The 22,960-nt window shown below is 39.3% G+C and overlaps 1 protein-coding gene across 1 annotated transcript in view; it reads left to right on the forward strand.

The window, feature by feature from the left end:
- Positions 1–22,960, forward strand: part of VCL (vinculin) — a 120,789-nt gene that overhangs the window by 39,696 nt on the left and 58,133 nt on the right. The window contains 4 exon segments of the mRNA XM_075072655.1: positions 1,578–1,648; positions 12,732–12,882; positions 14,715–14,823; positions 22,677–22,799. Of these exon segments, the coding sequence (XP_074928756.1) occupies positions 1,578–1,648; positions 12,732–12,882; positions 14,715–14,823; positions 22,677–22,799 (454 nt within the window).

Here is a 22,960-nt window from a genome sequence, read left to right on the forward strand (position 1 = left end):
CTGGGAGTGTAACTCAGGCAAACCTCTTCAGTTTAATGGTTGTATGTTAGAACATATTTGTTACAGTAAAAATTAGGATACAATGTTGTTTTGTCTGTAGCTCGGGCAACCCTGGAAGCACTTAATATAAATTAGTGTCTTGGTTAAAGACCTTCTGCTTCCCCGGACACTGCTGAATGGTTTATTCAGCTGGAAAATACAGTGAACAATGCAACTGGAAAGACTCTTGTCAAGTTTATGATCTCATAGACCACAGAGAACCAGCTGCTGATTTGAAAGATTTGTGTAACACAAGAGCTATTGTGTATGAAAACAGTGAATGTTGTTACCCCGATCTTAGTTTAGTCTCTTCATTATTAACTATGAGGGGAAACTTGTGCACCATTACTTTGCCTGAGGATAGTCTTGTGTGTGTGTGTGTGTGTGTGTGTGTGTGTTTACTTCCTGTAGTTAATTACATTTTCTAATAGGCAAGTCAGGTCAAAGGGTAGAAAAGGGATTTGTTTTGTTCGTTTTTTACCTTGGAGCCTTCTTTCTGATTCACTTTTTATTGGCAAGCCTGCAAAGCTTATTGGGGATATAAAGTTCCTTCTCTTTTCTTGCATTATTGTGTAATGATGATTTTTTCTAACAATTTCTGTAGGAAGAAGAAACAAACTAGCTTCTCTGTTTCTGCATTGAGATTTAATATAGGTGTTACACAGGACATAAAATGCATTTATTCATAATACATAACATGACTAGCACCAAGGTAATGTTGATGTACTTACACTAAAGATGCAGTGTCCAGTTTTATTTGGCTGTTAATATGCACTTTAAAGAAGTGCTTTCATTTAGTGTACTCATGCTCACATAAGTGGAATCCCACAAACCCATAAATAAGATTGCTATAAGACTAAATGTTCGACTCATGTAATTTGCATTATAAAAATGATTAAATATTTTATTTTTATGGCTCAGTGCTGCAGTTGGTGTTCTCGAAATGCATATTACACCTCTACCTCGATATAACACGAATTTGGATATAATGCGGTAAAGCAGTGCTCGGGGAGTGGGGTGGCGGGGCTGCGCACTCCAGCGGATCAAACCAAGTTTGATATAACTTGGTTTCACCTATAACGCAGTAAGATTTTTTGGCTCCCGAGGACAGCGTTATATCAAGGTAGATGTGTACCTGTAAACAATAATTGTCTTTCAGCAGTAGCGAGAATTGTTTCCTCAAAACTTGACTGTAGCAATATTGGAAAGCAATGTTTTTATTGGTATTATTAATTTGACCAGATCTGTATAGGGAACATTACCATACTGCACTCCACAAAACGTGTACAGTGATTAACAATCAGTTTATTGTCCATGAATTTAATGCTTTCCAAAAAGAGGAAACTTTAAAAATTCTATTACTTAGTACCTATATAATGCTTTACTTATTCAAAACTGTATACAAACATTACCAAAGCTAATAAAAGGGCTTGTCAGTTTCTAGTTCCTATTGTTGGTATATGATCTGATTGATGTAAGCATTAAACTGAAACTCCAAAGCTGAGGGGTTAAATATGACTCTTGGATTTTTCATACAGGTTGGAAAAGAAACAGTGCAGACAACTGAAGACCAGATTTTGAAAAGGGACATGCCACCAGCCTTTATCAAGTAAGTTTATCAACATATTCAAAATGTCTGCCATAGGTCCAGGAACCTACATCTAGAACAGGGGTCAGCAACCTTTGAGAAGTGGTGTGCTGAGTCTTCATTTATTCACTCTGAGTTAAGGTTTCACGTGCCAGTAATACATTTTAACGTTTTTAGAAGGTCTCTTTCTAGAAGTCTATAATATATAACTAAACTATTGTTGTATGTAAAGTAAATAAGGTTTTTAAATTATTTAAGAAGCTTCATTTAAAATTAAATTAAAATGTAGAGCGCCCCCGTCCCCCCGGACTGGTGGGAAGGACCTGGGTATGTGAGTGCCACTGAAAATCAGCTCGCTTACCGCCTTTTGGCACATGTGCCATACGTGACGGGGAGGGGAACTTTATTTTTAATATGCCTTTTATTTCCCTGGCCTCATTTACTTGCTTAGTGTCCCCACCCCCACCCCATTATACCTTTCTTTCCCTGTGAAGGGACACTGTTGGAGGGTGGGTACACGGTATTTCTCCATGCATTGGTATTAAGTTGTGGTAAAGGGCTTTTTCTAACATTTAGTGCTGTTCTCCCTGTAAGTGTTTTCCATTCTTTTGGCTGGAGGAGGAGTATGTCAGTGATTGTATAGCCAGTTGCTGCATAACATGACTTGGAAATATTTTTAAAACACCTAAAAACTAACTGACTGGCACTTCTAATTAAGTTCATGGCTCAGTACTGAAGACAAATGATTTTCTGCTCTGTGGCCTTGAGTCTTAAAAATGAAACATCTCTTTTTAGCAGTCATTAAACTGCCACCCCTGTCATGTCAAATGACAAACTCTCATTGAAAAGAATTCCCTTACCCAACCACCCCCTGTGAATTCAGTGTTTTCTTTATTAGCAATTTCTGCTGGCACATGCTAAGTCACTGAATATCCTAATGTTTTCTTGAGAGAGACAAGATGCTCAAGAACCAGAACCGGAAACTACTGAACCAAATACTAAAATACTAAACAAATGAGTACTGTGAGTGTGTGTGGGTTGGGGGGAGGGGACAGAATGGTTCTTAAAGAGAAACATTTTTGAATAATTTTCGAAGACAGACTTTGTGAAGATTTACATGCATGGCATGGCTATGTTTATTCTTTTGGAGGCTTACATTTTTTATATATTGCTGCTCCTTTAGAGTTATGCAAAATGGTTTATTTTGTTGCCTTTTGCTGTCCAAGATGTATAGATAATGAAGTGAAGCCATGGTTTAGTTGATACTCTTTATTTAGGAGGTTGATGGGAGAAGCAGATGGAAGAAATTAATAACTTTCCTGGAATTTAGTGAGCCAGCACTGCTTTGTGGAAACTTTTAAGTATCAGTCATTAAGTCAGTATATGTTAGACTGAAGTGGAATTGTGTTGGAAGTTTTATGAAGGCTATCTAAGCAGTAGGTATTGGGTCAACCCTGAACAAATTCATTTTTAAAAATAAATATTTTGCCAAGTATCAAAACAGTTAGCAAAACAATGTACTTGTACAAGATTGGGCTTTTATATTTTATTTCTGAAATATTTGTTCATGTAGATAATTATTCCAGCTGGGAACAGAAGTAAAAAATGGACTCAAATCAGGTATCAGACTTACTCAAGTCTTTAAAAATGGACATAAAAAAATTTGTATATTTGCGAAAGGGTCCTAAGCCGTCAGTGCGCTGAATAAAGCTGCCCACATGGGTAAACTTGGCTTTCTCGGAGAGGTGGTTTTTAAGAGAGATTACTTATGTATTTTGTCAGCACAGTATTTGGTTGGTGCTAAAATATAAATTTTTATAAAGTAATGATTACAGTACAACTTTCTGGTCAAATCCTTTCTTTTGTGTATTTTAATGATTTTGGTATGTCCTCTGCATTTTGCTGTTTCAACATTTTTGAGGGGCTGCCAAGCTGGGGGAAGATATGGAAGTAGCATCAATACATAGGTAAAATAGAAAATGGTCACTTTTTTCTAATTGGAAGCACAAAATAAAGCAGTGCAAGTGAATAGTCTTGTTCCCTTGTCTTAAAATTTGCTTGCAAAGTAGGTGAAAAACTTCTAGATTTTCTTCTTTTGCGTGGTCTACTGACAGAGAAATGATAACACAACTTCGTATTGTAGAATATGTTTTGTACATCTATAGCTTTCTTCAAAAATTGTAATGTTGTCAGTTAACTTTGGTCATTTTGGAAACATGATTATAGTGACCCTACAGGGCTCATTTTGAAAACAAATTTGCTGATGTAAAGTAATACTGAATAGGTATTTGTAACTGAAGCCAATAAATGTATTTAATCACTATGGTTGCAAAAACAAGTGCAGTCCACAGAAGTGTGGTTTGTTAGAATAAAAGTTAAGAGAAATGAAACTATTTATTGCCTGTGTCTTAAATATCTAAAGTGTTAAAGGAAAAATGAGCAAAACAGGTTGTGATTTTAAAATAACAAAAACATATAACCTTCATAATGATGTATGCCTACTGTAACTTAACTTGTGCTGCCTCAACTGTATTGTATTCCCTTATCTTTTGCTTGTAAGAAAATAACATGTACTGCCCACAAAAGTTCGTAACTAGCTATGCTGAAGTCTAGAATACAAAGTTAACTTTTGCTGTTTAAATGTGCAGCATTAAATCACATTTCTTTAAGAGACAGTGTGGGTCTCACAAGTTCTTTTGGGCATTTTTTAATTTGATTAGGTCATAACAGTGGCTAAAAGTATACCTCTACCCCAATATAACGTGACCTGATATAACACGAATTCAAATATAATGTGGTAGAGCAGTGCTCCGGGACGGGTTGGGGGGGGCTGCGCACTCCGGTGGATCAAAGCAAGTTCAATATAATGCGGTTTCACCTATAACGCGGTAAGATTTTTTGGCTCCCGAGGACAGTGTTATATTGGGGTAGAGGTGTATATTCATAGCTTTTATTATAGACCTTATTCTGTTGTAACACCAAAAGTAAAACCTTGGTAACAGGAGTACATGCTTAACTGATATACATGTCTGATGTTGAATATTGGTGTAATACCTAATACCTCCAGAGAGTTAATTATTCCACTACAATTGTGTTATTCCTGATTCTTTACAGAATCTAAACAATTTAATGTCTGAACATAAAAATTGTCATTATAAATATACAGACTTTCATAGAACCACCATTTTTGATAAGCACTGCTATACAGTATACTAAGTACAAATATATCAGTTATGCAATTTGGATTATTTTTAGGGCTGTCAATTAATAGCAGTTAATGCCTGTAATTAACTGAAAGCAAAATTAATGCTTTTTTTTTACGTCTTAATTGCATACCTGTGAGTGGGGCAGGAGGGATTGGCAACTGGGGGGCTGGAGCAGCCCAGAGCGCCCAGCCCTGACTCTATACTTGAAAATATAGAGAATCCCCAAATTATTTAAACAAATGGTATTCTAATATTGTTTACCAGTGTGATTAAAACTGTGATTAATTGTTTAATTTTTCTAATCGCTTGACAGCCCTAGTTATTTTTCTTGAGTTACAAACCAGCTACCACAAATGATATCTGTGTGGATGGGTTATGAACTATTTAACATCTTTTCACACGGCTAGCTTTGCTTTGGCACGCTTACTAATGGTACTAAAATAGAGGATAGTGTTTCACATAGATACCTATGTAGTTAAATAACTGTTCCTTAATTACTTATACTGGAACCGTATACTGAAAAATTATTAATCTTTACTACTGTTGTGCCCCAGAATTTGCAGCAGAGAGGGCTCTTACATTTTATTCTCTTGTTAATAACAAAAATGCTTTTATCAGTAAAATGACCTGACTTTTTTGTATGATATGGCAGAACTGTAGAAATTTAAGACCTTGAAAGAAATTGTTATTGTCGTTTAAACGATGTTGAAAGTATTGTAGATACTTTCAGGAATGAAGAAATGCTCCTTGTCATGATGAGTTTATTGCAACTACATTTTACTATCTAAAATACAGTATCTTTCACTTGCTGAATATCTTATTCTCCTAATGATTTATCATAAGTTTCTATGCTGTAGCCCTTCATCATAGTGCCAGGGGATAGTCATTCAATTCAGTTCAGGAAACATGGAGCTTTTTTGTGGAAAATGTGTAGCCACTCTACCTTGCGCAGTGACACTTTCGGATTGGTTAGGCCAGGTTTTAAGCTGGAGATACTCCTTGCAGATCTCCTGCTCAGTCTGTTGTGGGCAGTGCTACTAGTGAATTACGGTAAATAGGTGGCACACTTCCATCATAGTTGGTATCGAGGAATGCCTTTTATGAGGTTAAATGGATCCATCTTGTTGGAGGTGCCATATTTGTGTGAGACCCAAAAAAGTCATGATGAGGAGTGCCATGGGAATTTTAGTGACGGCAAGAGAAGAGTCTCTGAATCCTGTGTCCTAGCTGAATGGCAGTTAAGTAATTAGTTTCATTTGGACAAAGGGTAGAATTTTCAGAGGCTCCTAATTTCCAAGATACTTTTGAAAGTGAGATTTAGCAGCCTAAGTAATTTTGTATGAAACTTTCAAAAATAACTTGAGTGTTAACTTCCTGCCCTAGCCTATTGTTTTGTTACTACATACTATCAACCAATTGCCCTATTCCATCTCGGAGGTAGATAAAGAGATCATTGGGTATAATTTAAGTTTCACATGGGATCATTTGGGATGAGAGCCACTGTAAAATGATATATTAAGACTGACTCTTGCTGCTATAATGAGCAGCTTGCAAATAAAACACTTCAGAAGAGGTGCCTGTGGGAAATAAGGTTTGATCGTTTATTTGAGGTCACGTTACAGAATATGAATTGGAAAATTTGAGCAAACACACAAATGACTATAGAATTTCATTGAACTATTGTTTGTATATGTGCGTTTTCCATATAACTACCAAAACCCGGAAAGGATTCAGAAGGTACTTTTCATGCAGCATTTTTATAGGGCATTTTGGAAACACTGAGGAGTTATCTAGCATTCAACATAAGGAATTTAATTTTCAGGCTTGTGTCCTGCTTTATTTTAGGTTTAAATAGCTGTTCAGCTATTTAAAATATTTGAATGTTGTTTTAAATTTATCACTAACTTGACAGCAGTTTGACAATATGTTGGAAAACCTCCATTCTGCTAACTAAATTGCTGTTGGTCAACTTTACATTGTGTTCCTTGTGGTAAATGTCACTGTTTCTATAAATTACAAGTGTACCCTGTGCACTTATGGAAACTGAAGAAATGATAATTGATTGCCAAGAGTCCTTTAACATTTTTGTAATTATGGGAAAAGCCTGAAACTGCTCTGATGTCAGTAATTCCAACACAATGATGCAAATGTCATTGACTGTAGTGAAATGTAATATAAAATAATTGTACCAGAAGAGAAGTACATCACAGAATAAAACATGAGAAAGATATATTGGCACACCTGCAGTAATTAAACTTTATCTTTAGCAATGGAGCTTTTGTGTAGCATTTAAAATTAAGGATTGGCTCTGGTGTTTAAAAAATAAACAGACGTTTTGACACATACAGATCCAATTACATCACAAGTCATCCTAATGTTCTGCTCATGTCTAAGACAAGAGTATCAAAATATATTTATATATAATTAATCTGGTCAATAAATGTGGTGGTGCTACCTGGTGTTACAGCAGAGGTGAGTTGACAAGTCTGGCAGTCAGATTTCTAGAGCTACTATTTTCTGTCTAGTGGCTTTTCCATTTCAAATTATTGTCATTAGCATGCATTCTGTATATTAAAATGAACCCCCCCACCCTGAAAAATAGCCTTGATGTTAGCAGAGAAGTGTCAGATTAGTATTTTTGCTTTACAGAATGTATAAACTGACATTAATGTAGGTTGAGGGGAAACTGCTCTAAAAATCTTCCAGAAAAGAATAAGAAACCTAAACACTAGATATAAAAATTAGATCTCCCATCTCCCCCCGGATTGGTGTTGACAAAATCTTAGCCTGCGGTCTTCCCTCTAGTTCCCCAATAATTTTACTGGATGGGGAAAAAATAAATTGAATCAGAAGTTGTAATTAGTTCATTACTTAACTATTCATATAGCGTTAAGCATAAAAAAGAATGAGTTTCTAAAGATTTTTTTGTCCTTTACCTACCCACAATCTATTTACCTGAAATTTTTGCTGGCCTAGTAATTAATCTTGTCTAGATAATTATGGATCCTCCATATCAATTTGTCTTTTTACACAATAAGAGCATAAGATATGAGAGTTGTCTTCAGCCATTAACATTTGAATGATTTTGTAGCTTAAAAGCTTTGTGTTCTCTGGTTGAATCTAAATCTAGCAGTTAGTTTTTATTCAATTTTTTTAACATACTACATATAGATCCTGTTGGAGAAAAAAAGCAATTGAGTGCTGTGATTGTGTTTTTTGCATGTCTTTCAACTCAAAAAAATTTTTTTTTAAATTGAGCAATAAATTATTTTATTCTTTTGCAAAACCCCCACTCCTGCAGGCAGAGGCACATATTCCGAAGTTGCAGTATTTTGAGAGGTAATGGTGTGGAACATTTCACTAAACTGGGCTTTATATGATTAAAACACATATCCACCTCTAAATCATCTAAATGGTTTTTAAATGAAAGCTACATTGTAGCTAAGACATTCTATTCACATGCTGAATCTTTAAGACATGAAGATTTAAAAAGCTCTTATTTTACATCAGTTGTTCACAAATGGGAAATACAGCCCTACCTGCATTGGAACTTTTATACAAATGACCATGAAATTCCGTAGTGCAAATCCAGCAGTTTTGAGCCTATTATTTTGATTTGGGTGGATAGGTGACCTGTTTAATGCCTTTCTTAGTGTGGCTGAAAAGAAAAAATATAACTTAGTTTCCCACTGCTGGAAGCAGTTAAACTAACTTTAGTGAGTATGTTGGACTGAAAGCTACAATTACATTTTACATAGTAGAGACCAGATCATTCCTGTTTTCTGACTCTTATTAGTCTTACTGGATTTTCTTATGCAATTGTCAATATTGCTCCTAATGAGCAGACCAGATGTTTCATTGTAGACTACATCTTGTGATAAGGGTCATGTGAGTCTACTCAGGGGAACCGCTGGCTGAAAATCTTGTATTGTTCTGACACAACTTTTTAAAGTATTATGTTTTATTTTTTAGTGGAGTCAGGAATATAGATGGATTGGTCAATTTTCAATGATTTCACTGCTCTCAGCGCTATGTCTGAATGCTTATTAGGAGGAACTCTGATCAGCATGAAGAAAGTTAGATATCATGTTCCAGTTTCTCTGTAGTAAATCTTGGTTTTGCTCAGAACTGGTGTAGTAAGGGTTTCATGTTTGACTGAACTTTACTCAAGGATCGCTTAAGATTGAATTGATGGGTGACACTAAGATCAGCGTAAGGAGAATCTTTGTCCTGCGCTGTACTTAACTGTCTTATGGGAGGAAACCAGAAAATGGAGGGAAACACATGAGCAACATAATCAGTGTCATATCTCCAGGAAAGTCCTTCATCTGAATTTGTATCTGTTACTAGGCTGGCAATGATTACCCAAAAAGCTAGAATGCGTCACTTTAAGAATACTTTATTTGAAGCTTTTTTTAGGCCCCCAAAAGTGGGTAGCTGGGGCAGAAAAGTCTTGTAATCTTGATGTCCTGACTCTTCCTTTTGTGAGCCTCAAACACTGAAGGGATCTGTGATCTTCAAGTACTTGTCCAAGTGTATTCCACCATTGGTGCATGTGTACATCATGTACTCCAGTTTGTACTCTTTTGGCCAGCAGTGTCCTTTAGGCATAGATTCATAGACTCTAGGACTGGAAGGGAGCTCGAGAGGTCATCAAGTCCAGTCCCCTGCCCTCATGGCAGGACCAAATACTGTCTAGACCATCCCTGATAGACATTTATCTAACCTACTCTTAAATATCTCCAGAGATGGAGATTCCACAACCTCCCTAGGCAATTTATTCCAGTGTTTAACTACCCTGACAGTTAGGAACTTTTTCCTAATGTCCAACCTAAATCTCCCTTGCTGCAGTTTAAGCCCATTGCTTCTTGTTCTATCATTAGAGGCTAAGGTGAACAAGTTTTCTCCCTCCTCCTGATGACACCCTTTTAGATACCTGAAAACTGCTATCATGTCCCCTCTCAGTCTTCTCTTTTCCAAACTAAATAAACCCAATTCTTTCAGCCTTCCTTCATAGGTCATGTTCTCAAGACCTTTAATCATTCTTGTTGCTCTTCTCTGGACCCTCTCCAATTTCTCCACATCTTTCTTGAAATGTGGTGCCCAGAACTGGACACAATACTCCAGTTGAGGCCTAACCAGCGCAGAGTAGAGCGGAAGAATGACTTCTCGTGTCTTGTTTACAACACACCTGTTAATGCATCCCAGAATCACGTTTGATTTTTTTTGCAACAGTATCACACTGTTGACTCATATGTGGTTGGCGCATGTGAGGTTATGTGTACACATCAATGTTAATCCAGGGCTAGTGGGACTCAAGTCAGTTGACCTGTATCAGGGAACCATGGGCATTAGCATCTACACTGCATTTTAACCCTAGGTTAAGGATTTTCCTCCTGTGCTCAAACCTAGGGCTCTAGCGTCCACACTCCAGTGCACAGACCCAAGGGGGCCAAGCAGTCCCCCCTCTTGCCTCCACCCTGTTAACACTCTAGCTCTAAGAATGTGTTGTATGGTGGGAAAACGCTACCACTCACCCTGTTTCCTAAGTGTGATGGTGCTACTGACGGGGCTCTGATGCCCATAAGGGACACATGAGTACGTAAACTGCATACTTAGCTCCTTTCGTGGCTGTCTCAGTAGAATGATGGCAGTGTGAGACAGCTTTATACTGAACCGACATCATATCTGAGAACTGGGTTCTCCACCTCTAGGCTGAATCATGTTTGCAGGAAAAGGCCCATGCACACCTGTTCTGAGGATAATTAGGACATCAGTGTCCAGGTCTGTCAAACTGGAATGGGATGTTCAGTGAAGAGGATTTTATTTAATTGTATTTTTATTTATTTTTGTCTGTTTTGGAGTTTGACATAAAATGTAGGTTTTAGAGGAAAAGCACACACATCCTCCAGCCTGGCTGCTGCCATCTGTGGGGCAGTGAAGTACATCCTCAACACGACCCCCTAGGATCCCCCTGGGAAGCAGGGAGAAGGGATCTGTGGGGAAGTTGTGCAGTTGGCTCCTGTTGACTGCTCTCAGAGTGCACACTGCCTGGGCACCTCTGTATACGCAGCCCCAAGGAGGCTTTCTTCCTCTGTATGCGGATGCAGAAAGAAGACAGGACGACTTAGAGTTGTTGTTAGTACACTTGAATGCTTTTGTGTGGCAAACAAACTTTGGAACTAGATTTATTTCTGTCATGTTACCATTCAGTTTCCTCTTTACAGTCTCTTAATGTTCCTTGTCTTATAAATACACTATTGCTTTTCAATTGCTTTCCTTCCTGCACCTAGCTAACTACAGACAACTCTACTGAATCTTACTTATTCAACTGGCTCCCTGTAGGCACACATCTGAGTACAGTAGTAGTGGAGAATTTTGGTACTTTATAGGGAGGGAACTTTATAGTAGAATTAACAAGTTTTTAAAATTCTTAATTCTACTCCTTCAGCCCCTTATTGTCTATCCCACCACAACTGATGTGTATGTTAACTTTTCCCCACTTCTGCAAATCTAATATAAATTCCTAACTTGTGTTCAGTGACAAGTATTCAGAGTTGCACTGTTTGGTGTTGGTGCCCAGCTGTGATAGCTTATAGCACAATTATTGTGGAGAAGGTGAAAGGTGGAAGCTAGTTTTTTAAGCTGTTAAGAAAATTTTACAATTTTTTTTTTTTGGTTTTGTCAAATATTTACTTTGGTGGGAATAAATATACAAAAGGTATTTGGGTGAGCATGAAAATATATGCACACCTATACAAATGCCTGTATTCACACTAAGAAGCACCACTTCAAATGCTTCTGCTTCCGTGAAAGCGCAGGGAAAAGTGAACGTAGAAGATATGAATAATGTTTGATCAATGAGTTAAACTTGGCAAAACGTTCTGTTGATAGCTTTGCCCTGCAACTAAATGGTGGCAGAGCAGATGCTTGCTTGCTAGCTAATCTGTGTGCCAGGATGCTATAAAGACATGAGAGGCCAAATTAACAGTTGCTTAGTTTGAACTTCTGTGTTAAAGCTTTAGAGTTTGGCTGGAAAGCAAGCTTTTGCTCTGCTATCAGAAAGCTTCTGATTGACTTGTTCAAAGAATACGACATTGGCAAAAAGTGAAAAAGCAATTGATAACTGAAACAGGGTTAACTCCTTAATTCAAAATAGTTTTCTTTAGGGCTGTATTTCAAATAGCTGGATAGAATCAGTTTAATATTAATTTTAAAGCTCATATCAACTGTGTTGAGTTAAGGGTTATTATAACACTCAGACATTCTGCATTTGAGACCTTCTCTCTTAGACTTGGTATCAGAAGTTGAGAGAGAGGAGATTCGGACCATATGCCTATTCACATGATATTGACGTGCACAAGTAGTAATATACATGAAAGAGCTGGAAAGCTTCTTTATTAACAAATGAAGATCTGAGGAGCCTCAGTACTTTTCACAAAATATCCTTTTGTTATCTTAACTTACAGCTCTGATTAATTACCTATTGATGCATTTGCCTGTTAACATTAGTAGCGCATAATGGAAATGCCAGGATGTTGCACAGTGATTACATTGACTCTGTGATCCTGTTGGAAAAACTCCCCTCTACGTAATGTCCTGGCTTGTTGGAACTAAAAGTGTATTTTGTAACTCATGTCAGTGTCTCTAACCTGTGACCTCAGTGTTGTTAACTTGTATATCTTGCTCTAAAGACAAAGGCTGACTTCATCAGTGATGTGTAAATATTTATATTTGCACATTTAAACCGTGTGTGTGGATGGATAAACAGTTTGCTTGCTATATTTTGATAGTTACAAATAATGAGATTTCAACCCCCTATAAGTTTACACGTCTGTTCACTTCTGGCAGAATATGCAGAGTAAGTATTAATGTTTGTATCTTATTGTTGCACACAGAGTGGAGAATGCCTGCACTAAACTTGTCCAGGCAGCCCAGATGCTGCAAGCAGATCCTTATTCAGTACCTGCTCGTGATTATCTCATTGATGGATCAAGAGGCATCCTCTCTGGTACATCAGACTTGCTTCTGACATTTGATGAGGCTGAGGTAGGTGTCCTAGTTCCAATAGCATCGTCTTCTATATATCAGTATCATGTTATCTCAAATACCCACATAATTTATATTTGCTAGGTTACAGCACTTCCCAAAATTCATTATCTGTGACAAGGACTCTGTTTGGATAGATTGAAAGCATTCTTTGTGCCTATCTTCCTGGCAAGAAAAGCCTTTTCATGCTGCCTTGTTACTTACAGGTTTTTGTGTATTTCTTAATCCCCCTCATTCCCTCACCCTCCCCCCCCCAAATAGCACTCAGGACCTTATGTAAATCCATAGATGCAAGGAATTGTGAGATTGAGACTCCTGCTTCATCTTGTGTATGTTTTGTGTGTATGGTGCTAGTAATGGAACCAATTGGGTTGCTTCACTTTTGTGACCATGTTTCCCCTTCTTAGGAATATGGTATCTCCTGTTTTTTAGCAACTAGCATCATGCCTTTAAGAGAGAATGAAGTTAAGATAAACATCTCCCATTTGGTTGAGGAAAAATTGATGCTGCTTACAATGTTTACCTATATCATACCTTTCGACCTGCAAAGTCTCCATATGCTTTCCTTCCCATGGTATGTTAGCACTCCAGTACCAGTGTTGCTCCTTCACTGTTAACTCACTGATTACTGAAACTGTTCTTATCATGATATCCTGAGATGAGGCTAATGCTTGGAATTACTTTGCGGCACTAGTGATCACATATATTCTTGCAGGTGATTATAATCAGTACCAAAAAAGAGTTATGGACATGTTCACCTATTCCAACTATAGAGCCAATGCTCAGAGGATTCAGGTTTTTTTAAGTTAAACTTTTTTAGACGCTCTCAACCTCAGCTGTGACATACCCAAGTTCAACAAGACACATATATTTGACTCTGGATTTGATTTTCACAAATCTAGCATGTTCCCAACCACTTTCAAGAGAGCCCTTGCTCTAATGTTGGTTTATCTACCTTAGTTTTAGTGGTAGTTGTGAGCTACTGTTTTCGAGGACAATTTCTAGAAGCATAATTTCGGACTTATCAACACTTGGAGTTTGATTTGAATCCACTACAAGCAATACTTTCAAAGTTACGTCCTCTAAAATAAGATTTTCATGGTGCCACGGGATCTATCTGTTTTGCCATGCTCTGAAGTATGTGGTGGAAGACTTAGAGGCAATATTTGTATGTGTTGGTGTGAATCTTTTAAACAGCAGTTAAAAACCGAATATGGATTAACAGAGTATTAAACCAAAGTGTACAGAATCTATAGTGAAGTAAAAGGAGAATAAGTACTTCTCTTCAAATGTGCATTGTTTTTTGGAAGACTTAAGAAATTGGATCTGCCCTTCAAAAAAGGATATTGTATATTGTGTTCTGCATGTGCAGAACTGCCTAATTGATAACCTTTCATAGGGTAGACTTCGGAGTATGCTCCTCTGATACAGGTTGGCTTAAGAGATTTCTTTTTTTACCAGTTGAATAGCAATAATAAACTTGAAATTATGCTGTCTTCAAACTCAGAGCATGTTTTCTAGTCCCATAATAGTTAAATACACTTCCTCACCATTTTACTACTTCTCTGATATTCTTTGATGTCATAAAGTTGGAAATTGTTAGAAGCAGGACTTGCATTTCTAAGTACAGAGACGTTGATTTTGACTAATGAGGCTTTCTTGAGTAATCAAATGGTGAGCAGCTGATTCAACATTCCAAACCACATACGTTTCTATAAATTATGCTACCAAATGCTGTACTTGTTCTGTTTCAGTAATAAACAAGTATTTCTAATTTATTGTATTATAGCTTGATCTAATAAATGCTGGAATGTGTTTTTTTTTTCCCCTAGGTCCGTAAAATCATCCGTGTCTGCAAAGGAATTTTGGAATACCTAACTGTAGCAGAGGTGGTAGAGACTATGGAGGATTTGGTGACATACACAAAGAATCTGGGTCCAGGTTAGACCTTTCCAGTCCTGTGACTATAGTCTTACATTCAGCTCTATTTCTCCAGTAATTCAGAGACAAGATCTTGGAGAGAGCTAAAGCTGGGGCTTTGAAAATAACTAGAGGCCAACCATTTTTTTACCTCTTTCTGCTTGACAAATATTCTTTTCAGTATGTATAGTAGTTCTGATTAGAAAATTGTGCACCATGATTTAATTGACCAGTGTTGGTTTATTCACGTCAGAATATCCATAAAAGGGGTTAATGGAATGCACTACAATATCTCTTACTTTGATGGAGTAATGTGCTAAAAGTTAGCATTTGCTCTTGTATTTTTGCTGTACATCATAAAATACAGTTATGGAACCTGTGCACTCACTAACACAGAGCTGAATCCCATTTGTGGAAATAGACCCAGTGTGTTCTGATTCAGATGGTTTATGTCTTGAAGGCATCTCTTGGGATGGTATACATTTAAACCACAGTATGAGTTTGGCATCTTCATGTTAGTGAGAATACTGAAAATAATGTTATAAAAGACCAGCGTAATGTTATAAAAGACCCTTTTCCCCCCTCATTATTCACCATCCTTTCTTTACTTCCCAACTAGTTTGCAGCCTTTTTATGACCTGTTACCTTCTGATGAGGTCTTTCTATTACATGTATTGATGCCTTTGCCCAAGAGTCTGATAAAGCCTGTATGACTTGTGTAGGTGCTAGTTGTGCTGCAGGAAAATACCAGATATTAAACTTTGATTTGAATGAAAATGAATAAGAATTACCATACAATATCAGACCAGTGAGCCATCTCGTCTAGTATCTTATCTCTGACATTGGCCAGTGTTAGCTATTTCAAAGAGAGAACCAAGAAACCATATCCTGAAATAACTGGTCCACAGGGGAATTTTAACTAACACCTGTTAGAACACGTTTGTCCCATTATATAAGGTGTGACAAAGTCAGGCTGGACGGCTTCAAGAGAGTGGTGGAAGTGCCGGTATGTGAGCCCAAGAGTGATGTGCCCTTTTTCCTACAAGCTGAGAAGGGGTTACCTCAAGTCAATTAGGGACACCTGAGTCCAGTTAAGGGCTGCTTGAGACCTTTAAAAACCCCTCCTCTGGTGAGAGAAAGGGAAGAAAGATCAGTTCCTGCAGGTCTAGGGGTGGCAGGGAGATAGTCTTTTCCAGAGTGAGAGGCTGCTCTCCTCCCTACAGGGGAAACAACCAAAACTGAATGCCTGTTTGGGGGGAGAACTGCCATCCTCCCACCCAACGAAGCAGCAGAGAAAGGTGCATCCCCTTGTTTTGTGTTTGTGAATTGGTTTCTTTTGTTTGGTGGAGGAATACTACTTGGGCCTGTGCTGAGGCCTACCTTGAAAATACTGGCAAACTCAGAGTGGAAAAACACTGTCCAGAGTGGGGTTGATTTACTCCAGGTCCTGCCACTTCAAAGGGGGAAGTACTGAGCCTGGCAAGATGGAGGATGTGCCTTGCCACAACGGCTAATCTTTTTCATCCTCAAACTCTTGGCCTCAGTGTTAACTTGTAGTAGTAAGTTGGTTATGCATTGTGATTAAAAAAAATCCTATGAGAAATAATGAAATTGAAGGCAATATATTTGGCATCCCCTTGTTGTGCTTAAAGAAATAAGAACCATTCATTATTTTATATACATCTTCCATGTATCCACTTAGTCATCTCTAAATCAACAGTCATACTCTTGCCGGTTTCTTCATATGGAAGTCACTCTATAGCTCTAATTGTTTCCATTGGTTTTCTCTGGACTCTCTTTACTTCTGAGATACATAAAATTATTTATTTTGGAACTAAGGTTACCGGAACTTAACGCTATTTCAGGTGAGGATACACCATTGATTTACAATATGAGGATAATACTTACCTCCTTGGTAAAGCAATTTGAGATCTACTGATGAAAAGTGCTATACAGAGCAAGTTGTTGTTTGTTTATACATCTTAACATTTTTGTTTTGACTGCAATGACTTACTAAGCAGATATTTTCATTCGTCTGTGCACAATAAGCACAGCTTGGTTTCCTGGAGTGGTTAAAATTAATTTCGAGCCCAATAATATGTATGCGTAGTTCAGATTATGCCTATCAGTGTTTAGAAACTTTGCATTTTTCCACCCTGAATTTCATCTGCTATGGTATTTTATCTAGTGTTGTTAGGCTCCTCTGAAGTTCTTCAGTCTTCTCTAGTTTGGGGTATCACCATAAATGTTGTTAGCTCCATAACTTTCCACCTCGTCATTGATCCCCGTGCTCCAGAATATTAATATGTTAACATTAGCACATATTAAACTCCAGTCCTAGCCCAGGTCATCGATGGGGCAGTACCCTTTCACTGTGAATCTCTTTTGCCATGCTGAAAACTGACTCTTAGACAGTTTCTAATCCATGACAATTCTTCTCTCTTGCTCCTCATAACTAAGATTATTGTATGGCCTGTTGTGAGAGAGTTCTCAAACTAAATATATCTCTTGTGTTGTCTACTTTGTTGATAGTCTGAAACTTAGAGTGGATTGGAGAGCCGTGATTTGGCTTTGCAGGAATCATGCTGGTTTGTCCCTGTCACGTTTATCTCAGTATTTTATAACTCTAATTTTCCAGCCAGTTCAATTGACACTGAAACAAGTCTCATGGGTCTGTCATTCCCATGATAGTGCCTGCTGTCTTTCATATAGCCAAATGCAATATTTGCTATCTACCAGTCATATAGTTAGTTTTTAAAGTGGTCTCCAAAAAAGGATATTGGGGTGTCTGTCATCACCTCCACGTCTGCCCAGAAATCAATTCTGCCCTCAGCCCCAAATCAGTCCTACCACTCTACCCTCATGTCTGCAGCTTGTGATGTTCTTTCTTTCTCCCAGTCCTGTGGAGTGAGGGGGCGACAGTGAGGACCTTTCTGCCCAGTTGCAGCGGGGGCAGGAGGGGCAGAGGAGTCTTCCTGTTGCTCACAGGATGAGAATAGGGAGTGGAACCATTCTGAGCTGCTGTTTTTTTTTCCTCTTTTTTTTTTCTTTTCCCTGCTACCTCCTATCCTCTCCCTCCTAGAGAGAATGATGTTGGTTCCTAAAGGGAGAGAGCTCTATCTGTTTTTGCCCTAATTGGCTGTTTCCTTGCTGGCCCACCTTCTGAGGAAGAGCAGCCAATTAGAGGGTGTTTTCCCTAGATAGCACCCTATCCCTCAGTGACCTTGCTTGCTTTTGGGAAATTTTATTTCCTGATCTGTGACCCAGAACGCTTTAAGTATTCTCACTGGTGATTTTACTGGGATAGTTTATTTTCTGCTGTTTTTTGGCAATGTAGTATCCTAGAGCAGGGATCGGCAACCTTTGGCATGCGGCCCGTCAGGTTAAGCCCCTGGCAGGCCGGACCGGTTTGTTTACCTGCCACATCCACAGGTTCAGCTGATCGTGGCTCCCACTGGCTGTAGTTCGCCATCCCAACCCAATGGGCGTGGTGGGAAGCGGCGCGGGCCAACGGATGTGCTGGCCGCTGCTTCCTGCAGCCCCATTGGCCTGGAGCAGCGGACTTCAGCTAGTGGGAGCCGCGATCGGTTAAACCTGAGGACGCAGCAGGTAAACAAACCAGCCTGGCCCGCCAGGGCTTACCCTGATAGGCTGCGTGCCAAAGGTTGCTGATCCCTGTCCTAGAGTCTTTCCTCCTACCTCCCCCGCCAGAGCCTTTCACTGCTGTGAATAGCTACACACTACAGTGCGAACACTACCTACTTTTCACTGCGGTGTATAACTACACATACGCTACACACCACCACCACAAGTTTAGACAAGGCCTTTGATATCTCAGTCACTAACAGTGCCTTGTCTTCTTTACCATGAAAGAGTAGGTCAGTAACATTCTCTTTTGCTCCCATGAAATCATGTAGACCCACCAGTTATCTCACAGGTTTCTCCTTCTGGCATAATTGTTGCTTATTTTTAGGCATGGCAGAATTGATTTTTTGTTTGTTTGCAATTTCAACGATTAATAGTGCTGATAATGGGGCTGCAGGGGGTTCTCTGCTCAGCCAGGGGACCAAGACACCTGGGCGCAAGATGCAGGGGAAGTTTTGGTTCTAGCCCAGCAGAGCAAAGGGCTGCCAGGGGGAAGATGAGCCCCCAGCCACAAGGGAGGCCACCCCACTGCTGAACAATTCCTGTCTGGGGATGGAGCCATTCTATAGTGGGGTGGCCTCCATTGTGGCCAGGAGGCTCTTCCTTCACACCATCCTGGCCAGGAGATCCTGCTCCCCCTGCCAACACAGCAGCCTTCCCTGAACCTTGAACCTGCAGGGATCAGTTATCACTGGTTGTGCAGGGAGCCCTCTACAGCTCTGCTGTCATATCCCCAGTGACAGCAGAGCCACAGAGGGCTCCCTGCACTTCCACAGGGCCAATCCCTTCAGATGCAAAGTTGGGGGAATAGGCTGCACTCTCACCAGCTGTTACTAATGGATATTTTTTTTCATCTGTTTCAGTGAGTCAGTTGAAATCGACATTTGCCAGTATCTCCTCATTAAAATTGAACTCTGCCAAGCCTACCTATTTTGTATCTCTGGCTCGGGCTCTTTATCTTCAAAATTCCTAGCCCTCCCAATATTTTACATGCCTAAGTTTTGCTCCTTTCTTTTGGCTTCACTTGGGCTGGATTTTGATTTAGGAAGAACATTTGTTTGGCTCAGATAATCACTAAACACTTAAAACATAATCTTGATAGTAAGTTTTTTATAGTCTTAGGCATAATGCTGCTACTCCATCTCTGTGACCTCAGCAGTTCTTGTGTAGTTTATAGTCAAATAATAAAGTATCCCACAAATGTTTCATTTCTCTAACTCCTTAACCTGAGAATTTTCTTTTTCCTTCTGGAGTATACCTCTCCCAACTCAATCTGTCCTGTTCTTTACTGGTTACAGTGTTACTTTGGGTATGTCTACACTACGGGATTATTCCGATTTTACATAAACCAGTTTTGTAAAACAGATTGTATAAAGTTGAGTGCGCGCGGCCACACTAAGCACATTAATTCGGCAGTGTGCGTCCATGTACCGAGGCTAGCGTCGATTGCCAGAGCGTTGCACTGTGCGTAGCTATCCCATAGTTCCCGCAGTTTCCCCCACCCATTGGAATTCTGAGTTGAGATCCCAATGCAAAAACAGTGTCGCGGGTGATTCTCTGGGTAAATGTTTCACTCATCCTTCCTCTGTGAAAGCAACGGCAGACAATCATTTCGCACCTTTTTCCTGGATTGCCCTGGTAGATGCCATAGCATGGCCATGGAACTGTTTGTCTTGTCACTGTCACCGTATGTGTATGGATGCTGCTGACAGATGCGGTACTCAGTGCTAACAGCAGCATTCATTTGCCTTTGCGGCAGCAGAGACTTACATCCTATTGCACATCTGCCATGCATTGTAATTGGTGATGAGATGATAGTTTCAGTCGTTCTGTACGTCTGCTGCTGTCATGGTGGTCCTGGCTGGCTCGTGAGGTCGGCGGGGCGCATGGACAAAAATGGGAATGACTCCTGGGTCATCCCTTCTTTATGTTTTGTCTAAAATAGAGTCAGTCTGCCTAGAATTAGGGGCAAGTGTACTAGAGAACCAGAGAGCACAGCTCCATTTCAGAGCCCAGAGATCCGCAGAAATGATGACTGCATACCATTTTAGGGCGTGCCCTTGTAACAACCCCACCCATTGCTTCCTGATCCCCTACCCTCCTGGGCTACCGTGGCAGTGTCCCATCCCCACATTTGTGTGATGAAGTAATAAGAATGCAGAATAAGAAACACTGATTTTTAGTGAGATAAAGTGAGGGGAGGAAGTCTCGCTGGTATGATAGTCCAGCAGACATTTAGTGTCGGGGAGAGAAGTGCAGCCTCCCGCTGCTATATAGTCCAGGCGTACAGAATCTTTTTTTAGACATGAAGGGGGGGGTGATAGAGCTCAGCTCAGTTGCTATGATGAGGACATTCATTTTACCCAGCTGCCCCCGGCTGACTACCGAGGCCACCAGGAGCATTCACGGTTGATGATGGCATCTGATAGTAGTCATATCTACTGTCTGCCCAGGAAGGATGCTGGTATTAGCGCTCAGCAGTCCGTCTTTCTTGCAGCATGCAGTAAGACATAGGGTGACATTGAAAAATGGAGAAATGTTTTTTTTCCTTTGTCTTTCGGGGGTGGGGGAAGGGTAGTATTGACGACATATACGCTGAAATAACTGGGAAAATGTTTTGACCCTTCAGGCATTGGAGCTCAGCAAGAATGCAAATGTTTCAGAGACTGCGGGGACTGTGGATAGCTGAGTCCTCAGTACCCCCTCCATCTCCTGAGGTCCATTTTGAATTCTTTGGCTTTCCGTTACGCTTGTCACACAGCACTGTGGCTGTGGACTCTGTATCATAGCCTGGAGATTTTTTCAAATGTTTGTATTAATGTCTTCTGGAAACGAGCTCTGATAGAAAGATTGTCTCCCATACATGTCAGATCAGATTCTCTTGTACATCCATGCTGGAGCTCTTTTTGGTTTGGATGCATCACCACCGTGCTGATCAGAGCTCCATGCTTGGCAAACAGAAAGAAATTCAAAAGTTCACGGGCTTTTCGTTTCTACTGGCCAGTGCATCTGAGTTCAGACCGTTTCCAGAGCTCCACAATGTGCACTGTGGGATCCACCGAGGCCAATACCGTCAATTTGCGGCACACGACTAACCTATCGACATAGCAATACTGATTTCAGTGCTGCTCCCTCGTCGGGGAGGAGTACAGAAATCGGTTTAAAGAGCTCATTGTGTGGAGGATGCAGGGTTAAATCAGCATCTAATATGCTAAATTGGTTTAAAGCGTACTGTAGACAGGCTTTGTTATACTGGTACCTCAAAGAGATGTCTTTTTGCATAAGTGCTCCTGAGCATGTCTTTCCTATTCTAGTTTAAACCTTGTCAGCTTCTCCAAGCAGAAGTTGCTTCTCTTAGCTAACCAATGTGCAACTTTATTACTCCCATCATGAATTATTCCTGACATATGCAAGCGTGAAATGCATATCTTAAAACCTGCAGATTGCATGTTTGTTTAAGATGTGGATGAGGAGAATGCATGGTTTCCTCTTAGTTCTGGCAACTGAAAGTGTGATTATACATGTATATTCTATATACTATGTTTTCATGTATATACTATGTATATACTATATACTATGTTTCTCATGTAATTCTTGAAAGTGCCTTTACTCTGAAATCCAAAGTAACACATGCTTTGATCTCTCTCCTTTCATCACCAATATAATTTTTTTAGAGAATTAAGAATTTTTCATTTAATTTTTCTGGGACAGTGTAAATTAATACAATCACGTAATACTTCCAGACAATGAAAGTCTTTGAAGCCAGCAAAACTAAACCTGTGTCAGTGATATTTTCCTATTCTTGTCATCCACCTCATTATTTAGGTGAGAACTGATCAAAGCTAAAGGAGGAAAAAAAGCTCTAAACTACCTTGTCATACATTGCTGAACTGACTGATTTCCGTGAAGTAGACTATTCATTACTTTTGTATTTGTGTAGCTCTTTTCTTAAAATTCATGATAAATGAACGTCAAAATTATAAGACCTATATTCTAGCTTGAATTAACAACTAGAATCTGTGGCTTCCCTTAAACTACTGAAATATGGTCTAATGAAAAGTAGGTGATACAAAACTTCTTTAGTGGTGTCATAACTCATTATACGTTTGTGTTCTTGTTTGGAAAGCTAAACAAATAACTGAGCCTAGACATTCTCTGTAAAATGTTCATAAATCTGGGGAAACCTAATATTAACAGTTTTATCACTTGAGCTTCATTATATGACCTAGGAATGACAAAGATGGCCAAAATGATTGATGAAAGACAGCAGGAATTGACTCATCAGGAGCACAGAGTGATGTTGGTGAACTCCATGAACACTGTGAAGGAGCTGTTGCCTGTCCTTATTTCAGGTAGTTTCTGCTGTACTATTAGATGCAAAAGCATGATCTGAATTTGGATGCATGTGTGTTATACCATTAAAAATAGAAGCTTTGACATGCCTCTTCAGCTGACTGAAAATATATAGATGTTTCGCTGATTTGTGGCAAACTGGGAGGGGATGGCAAGTTGT

The sequence above is a fragment of the Chelonoidis abingdonii genome, chromosome 15, assembly GCF_003597395.2.
Source record: "Chelonoidis abingdonii isolate Lonesome George chromosome 15, CheloAbing_2.0, whole genome shotgun sequence".
Classification (NCBI taxonomy): Eukaryota; Metazoa; Chordata; order Testudines; family Testudinidae; genus Chelonoidis; species Chelonoidis abingdonii.